The 12,644-nt window shown below is 44.4% G+C and overlaps 2 protein-coding genes and 1 non-coding gene across 3 annotated transcripts in view; 2 read left to right on the plus strand and 1 right to left on the minus strand.

The window, feature by feature from the left end:
- The first annotated feature begins 336 nt into the window (after positions 1-336).
- On the plus strand, positions 337-1,281 carry LOC132499487 (uroporphyrinogen-III synthase-like). Its single transcript, XM_060114163.1, has one exon. It carries the CDS (start codon positions 358-360, stop codon positions 1,279-1,281), a length of 924 nt encoding a protein of 307 aa, XP_059970146.1. The 5' UTR covers positions 337-357.
- A 4,358-nt stretch (positions 1,282-5,639) lies between these two features.
- FGD4 (FYVE, RhoGEF and PH domain containing 4) overlaps positions 5,640-12,644 on the plus strand; it is a 200,660-nt gene continuing 193,655 nt past the window's right edge. The window contains exon 1 of the mRNA XM_060112402.1: positions 5,640-5,820. Coding sequence (XP_059968385.1) covers positions 5,655-5,820 — 166 coding nt within the window. The 5' untranslated portion in view covers positions 5,640-5,654. The remainder of the gene's footprint in view (positions 5,821-12,644) is intronic.
- On the minus strand, positions 10,946-11,018 carry TRNAE-UUC (transfer RNA glutamic acid (anticodon UUC)). The gene has a single exon. It is a non-coding gene; the product is annotated as a tRNA-Glu (tRNA).

The raw sequence follows: 12,644 nt of genomic DNA on the forward strand, positions 1-12,644 counted from the left end.
AGATTCTTGCATCTTCCCATACATAGAAAAGCCCTAAAATCATTAACTTAAGATATCTGTTTACTGTGACTACTGTAGTAGTAATCTTATTTGTTCGGGGTGTCGGTGCGCATGCGTGAGCTCCAGCTGAGCGCGGCGGGGCTCTGCGACCCCCGGCGCAAGTGCTGGTGCTTGGGGCCCGGGGAGGGCCGTCGCCATGGCAGCGCCGGCCACGCGGTGAGGGGACCGCCCTCCCGGCTGGTCGCTCCCGCAGCCTCGCTGCCTGCTGGTGGGAACCGTGAGATTCCGCCCCTGACTGGGGGCCTGCCGAGTGCCTCACCAGCCAGACGAGCACCCTGTAAAGACTGTCAGGCAATAATGAAGGTTCTTTTTCTGGAAGACCCTAAGGAGGACGCCTGTGGCCAGGATCCCTACCTCAGGGAATTAGGATTATATGGACTTGAAGCCACTTTGATCCCTGTTTTATCATTTGAGTTTTTGTCTCTGCCCAGTTTTTTGGAGAAGCTGTCTCACCCTGAAGGTTACGGGGGCCTCATTTTTACCAGCCCCAGAGCAGTGGAAGCAGTGGAGCTGTGTTTGGAGAAAGACAATAATACCGAAGTCTGGAGAAAGTCTCTGAAAGAAAAATGGAATGCTACGTCAGTGGTCGTGGTGGGAAATGCTACTGCTTCTCTAGTGAGTAAAATCGGCCTGTATACAGAAGGAGAAAACGGTGGAAATGCCGAAAAGCTTGCAGAGTGCATTTGTTCTAGGGAGTCGTCAGCACTGCCTCTTCTGTTTCCCCGTGGAACCCTCAAAAGAGAAATGCTGCCGAAAATGCTCAAGGACAAAGGGATTCCCGTGGAGAGCTTAACCGTCTACCAGACGATCCCACACCCAGGAATCCAGGGGAACCTCAACAGCTACTATTCCCAGCAGGGCATTCCAGCCAGCATCACGTTTTTCAGTCTCTCTGGCCTGACACACAGTCTCAAGCATATTCAAGAGTTATCTGGTGACAACATTGACCAGATTAAGGTGCGGCTCACAGCACCCCTGGGGGGTCGGGACTGTCTCAGTTGTATAGACACTGACGGCCCCTCCCTCCACCCCGGCTGGCACGCTCACTCCGGTTGGTGCCCAGGGACGGAGCACGGGCATCAGCACTGGGCCGTCCGGGGCGCTGCTCCGGGACACTGTCTGCAGCCCGGGTCCAGCCTTGCAGGAAAGCTCCGTTGGCCCGGCCAGGCCCGTGGTGGTGAGTCCGAGAGTGGAGCTCTCCAGACGCCCTCTCTCCTGTGACCAGACGATTTCAGAGGGAATAAAAGGCTCACGGGGAAAAGTCATCTTGTGACAAAAGTGCTTCTCCTAAAATTATGTCTGCTGTTTGCTGGTTCCCAATCTCAGGGAGTTTCTTTCTTTTTTTTTTTAACATTTTTATTGGAGTATAATTGCTTTACATTGTTGTGTTGGTTTCTGCTGTATAATAGAGTGAATCAGCGATACATTAAAAAAAAAAAAAGAAGATATCTGTTCACTGTGACTACTGTAGTAGTAATCTTTTGCCAGGATGTATGCATGAGTACACGTATTTCCTAGGCAAAAAATTCTGGCTGACTCCTTCTCTACCTCTTCAGAGCAGTTTCTTCAGCGCTGCTGAGAGGTTGCTTCTGGCTATAGTCCTCAGCAAGACCCTGAGTAAAACTTAAAACCCTTAACACTCATGTTGTGGGTTCTTCTTTAAGTCAAAAGTTTGTCAGCCCCTAATACTACTGCATAAAGTCAGCGTAATTCATGCCTTTTACTGGCCTTTACTACTTTAATGATATATAAATTACTACCCAGTGACATCAAAGTAAATAATTAATAAATTTATAATTCATTTACTGAGGAAATAACACTATTTTAAAGCACGAGAAATTTTTTCTTTCTCTAGTGAGATTAAAATGAGTGAATCTGCTGCAAAGTGTTGATTTCCCTTTTTTAAAAAATATATATATTATTTATTTATTTTTGGCTGCATTGGGTCTTCGATGTTGCGCGCGGGCTTTCTCTAGTTGTGGTGAGTGGGGGCTACTCTTCATTGCGGTGCATGCGCTTCTCAACGTGGTGGTTTCTCTTGTTGCGGAGCACGAGCTGTAGGCACTCGGGCTTCAGTAGTTGTGGCACGTGGGCTCAGTAGTTGTGGCTCGCGGGCTCTAGCGCGCAGGCTCAGTAGTTGTGGCACGTGGGCTTAGTTGCTCCACAGTATGTGGGATCTTCCCAGACCAGGGTGTGTACCCGTGTCCCCTGCATTGGCAGGCAGATTCTTAACCACTGCGCCACCAGGGAAGCCCCTTGATTTCTCTCAAACTCTAGTTTTGGAAGTGATGTTCTCTCAGCAGTTGAAGCAGTTTATTGATTCATAATTTTTCACCTGAGTATTCTTTTTTGGTTTTATCTTATTTATTAGGGACTAGATCAGTCTGAGACTGGTTCTGTTGTTAAAATTAAATTGAATGTTTGTTTAAAACATTTTAATTAGAATAAAAAGACATATTAATGTCTATAATTTTTGCTACACTGGAAAATATAAAGACAAAATTTAAGGAATATGAATTAGTTCATAGCCTTCCTATGCATTTTGCTAGTCTGATCTTGTATGTTAATTCATAGGAAAGGGGTGATTCTGGACTGCCAGCTCCTCTCCATACAGTGGCTCCACATGGTCTAGGGCTCAGGTCCTTCCACGGGCTCCTCTGCATTCTAACTGGCAGTTGGAGGAGAGAAGTAGAGTTTTATGGCCAGGGTGCAAAAGCCAGGCCTGGAGGTGACACATATTACTTCTGCCCACAAAATTTTGAAGAATCCAGTTACATGGCTTCACCTAACTGCAAGGGAAGGTTTAAATGTCTCCTTGTGTGCCCAAGGAAAATGATACCTTAGTCAGCATTCAGCATTGTTTCAGTCACAGAGACATGGAGTATAAGCACCTGTGTATTGCATGCATCTCTGTATTTCAGGACCCAGCACAGTTCTCACTCAATATGTGTTAAGTGAATTACTACCAAACTTTCTATTAGCTATATAAGCAAATAAAATATTATATAAGGACTATATGTATAAGATGATACCCAAAAAATTTGTTCTACTCTAACCTATGGTAAATTGAGATCAAATAAAGTTCTGTTGATCCATTCATTTAGTGTTGCAAAAACATAGTCATCAAATGCAAAGTCCCTGAGAAATGGTTTCTATCAGAAAATATTAAGCATCATAACGTTGAGAGAGGAAATGTCAGATGATGTCTGAAAATACAGACATCCACTGATGTGAACTAACATTATATTAGGTAATGTGAACAACTTGAGCCATGAAAGAAACAGAAATACATATAATGTAAACAAGTCAAAATACATTAAACTGCTGCTGCAAATACTTGGGGTAAGATACCTTTTTGCCCCATACAGGTATGTTTACTGCAGTTCTCTACAGAAAGAGTAAGCATCTACTGAGATAGTGGGAGAGGGGGCAGTAGGGGGGTACCTTTAAGTTTCATGAGTAACCAGTTCTCTAAAAGAGAAGATTGCCATCATCTTCTTACTTAAAAATAGATAGCTCTGAGCTAGATTGCTAGCATGGTGTGGTTTTTTTTTGTTTTTTTTTGCGGCACGCGGGCCTCTCACTGCTGTGGCCTCTCCCGTTGCGGAGCACAGGCTCCGGACGCGCAGGCTCAGCGGCCATGGCTCACGGGCCCAGCCGCTCGGAGGCATGTGGGATCTTCCCGGACCGGGGCACGAACCCGTGTCCCCAGAATCGGTAGGCGGACTCTCAACCACTGTGCCACCAGGGAAGCCCTAGTATGGTGTTTTTGATTGCAACACCACCTTTTTTATTGAACCAAATAAATTATGTCAAAAACCTGCACTTAAATTATAGTTAGCTTATGCATATGGAGGTAAAACCCCTTTCATTATTAATTTATTGAAACCACCTGTTTAAATTATTTCTGATACTATATAGCATAGTAGATAACACCACAATTACAGAGAAAGAGAAACAATAATTAGGTACAATACAGTGATACAGGGATAAGAAATTCAAAGGGAGCAAAAGCTCCTTTTAACAAGGTTTGAAAGGATGCATTAGAAATTATGGGGGTAGTTCCTTCTCCTAAGGGGTATATTTATTGGAGTAACAGCCAAGGAGACTGAGACGGTTGAACTGCCTTCCGAAAGGTTTCTTGAGGAGGACTGGGTTATGGGATACACTTCAGGGAGCTGGAGAAGACGTTACCTGGATGAAAGTCCATCTGAAAAAATGTGGGGTGGCTTCTAAGGTGGGAGTGATGGCTGGGCAATTCTTTCTGCTTGAGCTGGGATACTCGGAACGCTGCTCTTTCCCCTCCTACCTCTGTGGTTTTGGGACACAGCCTCTTCATTATTAGAGTTTTACAATGCAGGTAAGCAAACCAATTAAAAAATTTTCAACTTAATATTTAGCTGAAGTTAAAAAAAATGACTTAACAAATTAAAGGACTCTGAAGTGCATTATTAATGAAGTCCCGAAAGTGTTTGTGGTGATGGAGGGGCTGATGCTCTGCAGGAAACCTGTGCACAGTCAGCTCCACCTTCTCTTTTACTTCCACGCACCTCTTCATCTTTCTCTGGCTCGAAGCTCCTGGCAAGATTTTTTAGTTCAGTGAGATAAGGACAGACTTTGGGGCAGAGTCTCGGGTAAGCATTCTAGCTCTGCAGTACTGTGTGACTCTGTGTAGGTTCCGCACCTTGGTTTCCTTATCTGAAATACCTCACTGGTAAGATCATTATCAAGGGCTCAGAAGCAGCTTGAGACATACGTGTGACCCTTGCCGTGTGGCTCTGCGAGAATGGCAGGCCCTGTACAGAGTCCGGAGTAGCTGTAATGATCTCTTCTTTCTCCCCGAGTCCAGGGCGTGGCCCACAGGTGAGCGCGGCTGACCTTCGGAGCACCCCAGATATGCGTGGTTCCGGTCGAGACCCGAGGGCGAGCCGGGGCTCGCTGGGGATGGGGGAGGAGAGAGGGAAGAGGCGGGGGAGGAGAGAGGGAAGAGGCAGGGGAGGAGAGGAGGAGAGGAGGAGAGGAGGGGAGAAGGAGGAGAGGGGGAGGGGAGAGGGGGGAGGGGAGGGGAGGAGCTGCCCGGAACGCTCCCGGCGGCACCGCGCGCACGCTCCCGGCGGCACCGCGCGAGCGTGCTGCGCTGCTGCCCCGGCGGGACCAGGGCGCGGCGGCTGCGGTAGCGGCAGCGGCGACCACAGGCCGAACTCTCGGCGCTCTCGGGGGCTGGCTGGCGATTGGTCCAGAGAGGAGGGGGTGGTGGCAGCCCAAGTCAGCCGCTGCAGTGGCGGCGTCAGGTGAGAGCGCGAGCCGCAGAGACCGGGCGTGGCGGCTGCCGCACAGGGAGTCGGGGCCAAACTCACGGCGCGGCCCTGGGAGTCCCGGGAGGAAGGGGTGAGGAAGCACTTGCAGAGGAGACGCCGGAGCAGAAGGGCGCCGGCGCCGAGCAGCCCCGAAGTTGTCTCTGTCGAGTCGCGCCGAGCCTGGGCATGCAAGCGACGCCCCCGGGGGTCCGGTCGCCCCTCAGGAGCCCGCCGAGCGCGCGCTTGCGGCCGGACGAGGGCGGGCGAGGGTGCCGAGCCGCGAGCGAACGCAGCAAAATGAGCGGCGAGGGCGACTACAACTTCAGACGGGTGGCGATCCGGCGTAAGTCCAACCCCTCCTACCTGCCGCCTGGGACCCCCCGGCCGTGGAGTCGGCCCTCGTCGCACCTGGAATGGGTCGAGACGGCCACGTTCAGGGGCCAGGCCCCCGCAGACGCCCCAGGTAAGCGCCTCGGGAGGTAAGGGGTGGGCGGGGGTGTTGTCGCAGGTGATGGACCGCCGAGCGCCCTGCAGGTGCGCCCCGTCCACCGCAGCGGTGGGAGCCAGTTCGGAAACCTTCCCAGAGGGCTGCGCCGGACCGCCCACCCACTTTACCTATTTTGTCCCTTCCCCCAAAGGTCGTTGGCGGGAGCGCGCCTGAGGCTGAACTTATCAGTCCTGGAGGTCACTTACCAGGGAATTCCGGAAGTAAAGGATAACTCTTTTTTTTTTTAAGTTTGATTAGGAATTAATAACATGTTTTCTAGATATTGAAGTTTAAGATTTTTCGCTAAGTTGCTTTCGGCAGACCTTGTGAAGGACTAGTGCAATAAATGCGGGAGGCTGATGTTCGTCCTGGTCCGGCCGCCTACCTGTTGAGTGACCTCGGACCAGCAGTCCTGAGTGCTCCGGTTTTCCCTTTGGAAAAAGACGCTTAAGTGTGAAAAGCTGCAGGTCTCTCAGAAGGAAACATGTTCCTACTATCAAGAAATTCAGTTTTTTTGTGTGGTTTTGTATTGATAAATTAAGATATCAGTAATGCGGTATTTGGAATTCTGAATTCTCCATCGACTCTTAGCCTTGGAAGAAATCCTCAAAATGATCTGTTGCAGCTCACAACTTCTCCTTCGCTCTTTAAATGCATTCTGTTCTCCCTAGGCGGGCTTGAAGCTAGGTAGAACACATTAGGGATTTTTTTTCTTGAACTGCAAAACTTTTCTTTAACCCCCACCCACGGCTTTTGAGCTCCTATTGTGCCATAAGCAGAGATGGCTTGTATATAGACCAGTTATGAGGTAGAAACCTTATTTGAGTAGCAGAAGTACAAATGCTTTTATTCACTTACACTCATTTTATTCTTATTAAGCAAAGCTTTTATGATGGTTTAACTGTGAAGTCTTGGAGCTTTAGAATTTTTCTCTGTTCCATCCTGAAGCTGTAGTATTTACTCATAGGACAGAAAAGCATGGTGGGTGATGAATTACAAATTTATAGCCAAATTAGGTAAGGGCAGAAATAGTGATGTGAGAAAATATATAAACAAGTAATCGAATCACAATGCTTTAGGTCTCAATTTCCTCATCTTCGAAATGAAGACTCTGGTGAAATAACCTATAAAATCTCTTCCAGATTCACTCTAAAATGAGTAGAGGGGCGTTTTCTTCCTTTTAAGTGAAAATTCGTTACTTTGTTTTGAAGTTATTTATGAATTTTTTAATTGTTTGAGCTGGTCTATTTCTTTCTTTCTTTCTTTTTTTTTTTTTTTGTGGTACGCGGGCCTCTCACTGTTGTGGCCTCTCCCGTTGCAGAGCACAGGCTCCGGACGCGCAGGCTCAGCGGCCATGGCTCACGGGCCCAGCCGCTCCGAGGCATGTGGGATCTTCCCGGACCGGGGCACAAACTCGTGTCCCCTGCATCGGCAGGCGGACTCTCAACCACTGCGCCACCAGGGAAGCCCTACTCGATTTCTTAATCATCAGCAGTTTTCAGTTGGAGGGTAAAGGGATCCAGTTTCTTTACATCATTATTTTACTGAAAATCTCGTGCTTAGTTTCAAACTCTTTGAGTAGGTGAGCAAAAGATGAATTGCCTCCTAGAAGTAGGAGTGAGCAGTATAAATCATTTCTACAAGGCAGCTGTGCTTATGGAAGAGTCCTTTTTTCTTTTCTATTCTCTTTTTTCTACAGAGAAAATCCAGAATACTTTCTTTTTTTTTTTTTAACAAGATGGAGGACCTAGCAATAACTTTTCTAATCTGTTAGGGTGTCTCAGTATTGTTTAAAAGAACTCAAAGTTCTTGTTGCCATTATTTTCAGGCTTGAAAATTAATTACTGGATCTTCCTAGGTATGATTGTTCCTCTTTACCATGATGTAATCTATAGTATCTGTTGGAGAGTGACCTAATGTTTTGAAAAGTAGTCTGACACTATTGGGTGACCACACCCCATTCAATTTGGTGAGGTAAAAATATTTTAGAAATTGCTTCCTTCTTTGAATCTAATCTGCCTGCCTATTAAGTTTCATCCAACTGTTTATCATTATATAAGTAGGATCCTCCCCTCATCAAAAAGTAAACCAGGTTTAAATTCCCAAGAAGTGCCAATTTACTCTGTAGTACCTAGAAAAGTATTTATAGATGGAAACTACAACATTTAGACCCATTACATGTATAGTGGATGTTACTCATAATTGAAGTGTTACTTTCCCTCTTGAAGAGGGAACAAAAACTAAGAATTCAGTTTAGTGGTGGTGTGTTATATTCCATGACTGTGAAATCCATTATTTTTAGCGTTCTCTGCTTTTTCTCAAAAAAAAAAAAACAGAAAGAAAGGGAAAGACAAAGAAAAAAGTCTACCAACCACATCCTCCATATATATCTGAGTAGCAATGTCCTCATCTAGGTGAGGTAATTAAATTAAGACATAGGCTTTGGGGTCATATAGTGCCCAAGTTCAAGACCTTATACTACTGGTTTTATGAATTGAATCAAGTCTCTTAATTTCTCAATTTTTTCATCTGGACAGTGGAGATAATCTGGACAGGAGAGTATTTTATAAGATTGTGGGGAGAATAAAGTAAGATTATATAGATAGATGGCGGGCCCAAAACAAGTATGCAGGTTAGAATCACAACAAGGAGTCATTATCCATTTGTTTCCCAAAATGTCTGGCACTAGGACTGGCACATAAGAGACACTGTAAATACTTGTTGGATGAATGAAAATCCTTCCCCTATGGTGTTCATAATAGCTACTGTTTATTGAGTGCATTTTCTCTATCTAAGAACTGTGCTTTGTGATACATACACACCTGAATACATACACACCTGAATGTATGTGTATGAATTTATTTCACAACAATTTTAATAGGTAGGTAGTATTATGCCCATTTTCCAGCTAAAGAAATTGAGGCACAGAAAGTTTTACTAACTTGCTTGGAATCGTAAACTGGTACTTGTTTAGCTAGATTCAAATTCAGGTGTGCCTGGCATTAAAGGCAGTGCTCTTACCACACATCACATAAAGCATATAATTCCATTATGGTAAGAACATACATTTAAAGGGATATTTTATACACACACAGTAGGATGAAAATTTTCTTACTTTGTGTGTGCGTTTTTTTTTTTTTTTTTTGGTCCAGCTTTTTTCTGTCCCTTTCCCTTTGTTCTTTTCTATAGTCTGAATATCTGAAACCCTTGGGCGGGGGGCAGAGTTTGTCTATTGAATATCACTGAAGGTAGCTTATTTCCTCAGTTATTATTTAGTTTTATGGGAATCCTGAAGGATCTTTATTGAAGATGCCTTTCTTTATAAAATATGTTTGTTTCTACTTCCAACCCATGACCACTTTGATTAGCCAGTCATTTCTCTGACTTGAAGAAGGTGTAAATTTAGTTCAGGTTTGCTAAGGGGAGATCAGCATTGTTGTCATTAATTTTTCCACTTAGGCTTAGTGTAGGTCTGCAGACTTTCTTATCAGTTGGCTTGGATGGAAGGCAGATTTTTCCTACATCATCCTTTTATCCAAGGTGTAGCCTCTTCAGTATAGGTCCCAGGTTCAGTCCTTTCCCATTTCACAAGCTCAAGGCTCATGTCTCCCCTTCCGCTGCAAGAGCTGCAGTTCCTGGGCTCTAGGTTCCCCCACTAGAGTTTAGGTTTATTGTTCTTTTTCTTTTTTTCTCTTGTTCTTGGGAATCTTCTTTATTTTCTTATGATTTCAGCAGTACATTTAAAAGTATATCTGTTGTAATTTATTCAGCATCTGGATGCTTTGTGGTGAAGGACTTTTTACACTATTTGTGCAGACTTTCTATAAGTAGAATTCCTTTTTCCAATGCTCACCATGGTTAGAATACTCGATTTTCAACACATACTCCAATATCCTGAGCACTTTTTGAGGACTAATTTTACCTTTGTTGGAGGAGGAGGGATGAAGATTTGGGTTATACTGATAAGAGTGATTACTGTTTATTGAATGCTGATTCTGAACCAGGACTGTATGTGTATTACTTATTCTTATGACAACGCTGCAAGGTAGATGGTATTATCATTTTAGAGAAAACGAAAAACCAAGTTGCAGTGCTCTACAACCAGCCTAAGCTTCTGAGATAGGATTTGAACCAGGTCTCTCTGGCTTCAGTACTCACATGCTTATAATACTAGTTCTTAAGGTTTCCCAGGGCTTTGGAGGCAAAGTGCAATACAGTTACTGTGTTTCATATATGTTAGGGCTAATATTGTTTGTAACATTAATGAATGCATATTATATTTGAAACAGTGATCTAAACACACAGTTTATCTAAAGATTTATAATAAAATGGTGATGTTAATTTCATCAATGATTCCTAGAAGCTGCTTAAGATGGACTTTGAAATAGGAAAGTCCTTCAGAGGATCAGGAACCAGGAAGTTTTCTTATTTCTTGGAAGGCCAAGAGCAGTTTAAAGAGTAGTCAGTTGTCTTTCAATGAATAGCCATGTAAACTTGTGAACCTAGGAACATTGAGAGACTTTTAATCCACAATCACCTATTTGCTTGCATTCCTTTCCTCTATTGAGAAAAACTCAGGGTCATGGATCTAACTGGTGACAGAGAAGAGGACCTGGACTTATTGGGGTAGGAATTAGGGGTTGGCCCAAGGCCATTACCTCTGTACTTAAAGGGCACGTGGATTTAATCTTGGTGTAGTTAGGAATTAATGCAGCTGGTGAGTTGAAGTTGAAGCCAGTGCTCATTTACCATTCTGAAAATCCTAGGGCCCTTTAGAATTATGCTAAATCTACTGTCTGTGATCTATAAATGGAACAACAGAGCCTGGTGACAGTACGTTTGTTTACAACATGGTTTACTGAATATTTTAAGCCCTACTGCTCCAAAAAAAAAATTCCTTTCAAAATATCACTGCTCATTGACAAGGCACCTGGTCACGCAAGAGCTCTGATGGAGACGTACAACCATATTAATGTTTTCATGCCTGCTGCCACAACATCCATTCTGCAGCCCATGGATCAAGGAGTCATTTCTTCTTCTTTTCAAATTAATTAATTTAATTTAATTAATTGGTTGTGCAGTGTGGCTTGTGGGATCTTAGTTCCCCGACCAGGGATTGAACCTGAGCCCTCAGCAGTGAAAGTGCGGAGTCCTAACCACTGGACCACCAGGGAATTCCCCAAGGAGTCATGTCAACTTTCAAGTCTTATTATTTAAGAAATGCATTTTATAAGGCTATAGCTATCATAGATAGTGATTCCTCTGATGGATCTGGGTAAAGTCAATTGAAAATCTTCTGGAAAGGTTTCACCATTTTAGATGCCATTAAGGACATTTGTGATTCATGAGAAGAGGTCAGAATACGAACTTTCATAGGAGTTTGGGAGAACTTGATTCCAGCCCTCACGGATGACTTTGAGGGGTTCAAGACTTCAGTGGAAATAACAAGAGCATTAGAATAGAAATTGAGCCTGGAGATGTGACTGAGTTGCTGCAGTCTCATAGTAAAACTTGAATGGATGAGGAATCGCTTCTTATGGATGACTAAAGAAAGTGGTTTCTTGAGATGGACTCTAGTCCCAGTGAAGATGCTGTGAAGATTGTTGAAATGACAACAAAGAGTTAGAATATGATCAGTACGTAGACTGAGTTGATAAAGCAGTGGTAGGGTTTGAGATCGACTCCAGTTTTGAAAGAACTTCCACTGTGGGTAAAATGCTATCAAACAGCGTTGCATGCTACGGAGAAATCTTTTACGAAAGGAAGAGTCAGTTGAAGTCAGCACACTTCATTGTCTTGTCTTTAAGAAATTGTCACAGCCACTCCAGCCTCACCCTGATCAGTCAGAAGCCATCAGCATCGAGGCAAGACCCTCGACCTTGCAAAATGATTACAACTTGCTGAAGGCTCAGATGATGGTTAGCATTTTTTAGAAATAAAGTATTTTTTAAATTTTTATTTATTTTTTGGTTGCGTTGGGTCTTTGTTGCTCCGCGCTGGCTTTCTCTAGTTGCAGTGAGCAGGGGCTACTCTTTGCTGCGGTGCGCAGGCTTCTCATTGTGGTGGCTTCTCTTCTTGTGGAGCACAGGCTCTAGGTGCATGGGCTTCAGTAGTTGCAGCACGCGGGCTCAGTAGTTGCATCACGTGGGCCCTAGAGCACACGGACTTCAGTAGTTGTGATGTGTGGGCTCAATAGTTGCGACACGTGGGCTCTCGGGCGAGTGGGCTTCAGCAGTTGTGGCTTGTGAGCTCTAGAGTACAGGGCAGTAGTTGTGGCGCATGGGCTTAGTTGCTCCGGAGCATGTGGGATCTTCCCGGACCAGGGCTCGAACCCGTGTCCCCTGCATTGGCAGGCGGATTCTTAACCACTGCGCCACCAGGGAAGTCCAATAATGTATTTTTAAAGTAAGGTATGTACAGCGTTTGGAAATGTAATACTGGTGCACAGTTAATAGACTATAGTGTACTGTAGGCATAGTTTTATATGTACTGGAGAACCAAAAAATTGTGACTTGCTTTATTACAATATTCACTTTAGTGTGGTGACCTGGAACTGAACCGCAGTATCTCCAAGGTTTGCCTGAAAATTCTTTTCTACGTGCATTTGCTGGAAAGTTGATTGAAAAAGGATTTAAACATAATGCATTTAATTTTATGGATGCGAGTATAGTGTGCGAGATTCAGTAGGTTTAGACACAAGCTCATGAATCTGTATTTTTTAAAAGTATATCAGGTAATTCTGATAATCAGCTTGGTTTCCAAATGCCATCCTACCAACTGCATCAAAATTACTTGGAGTA

The sequence above is a fragment of the Mesoplodon densirostris genome, chromosome 11 (genome assembly GCF_025265405.1).
Source record: "Mesoplodon densirostris isolate mMesDen1 chromosome 11, mMesDen1 primary haplotype, whole genome shotgun sequence".
Taxonomy (NCBI): Eukaryota; Metazoa; Chordata; class Mammalia; order Artiodactyla; family Ziphiidae; genus Mesoplodon; species Mesoplodon densirostris.

Coding starts and splice junctions, on each gene's coding strand:
- LOC132499487 (XM_060114163.1), top strand. CDS start 358: ATGAAGGTTCTTTTTCTGGAAGACCCTAAGGAGGACGCCTGTGGCCAG.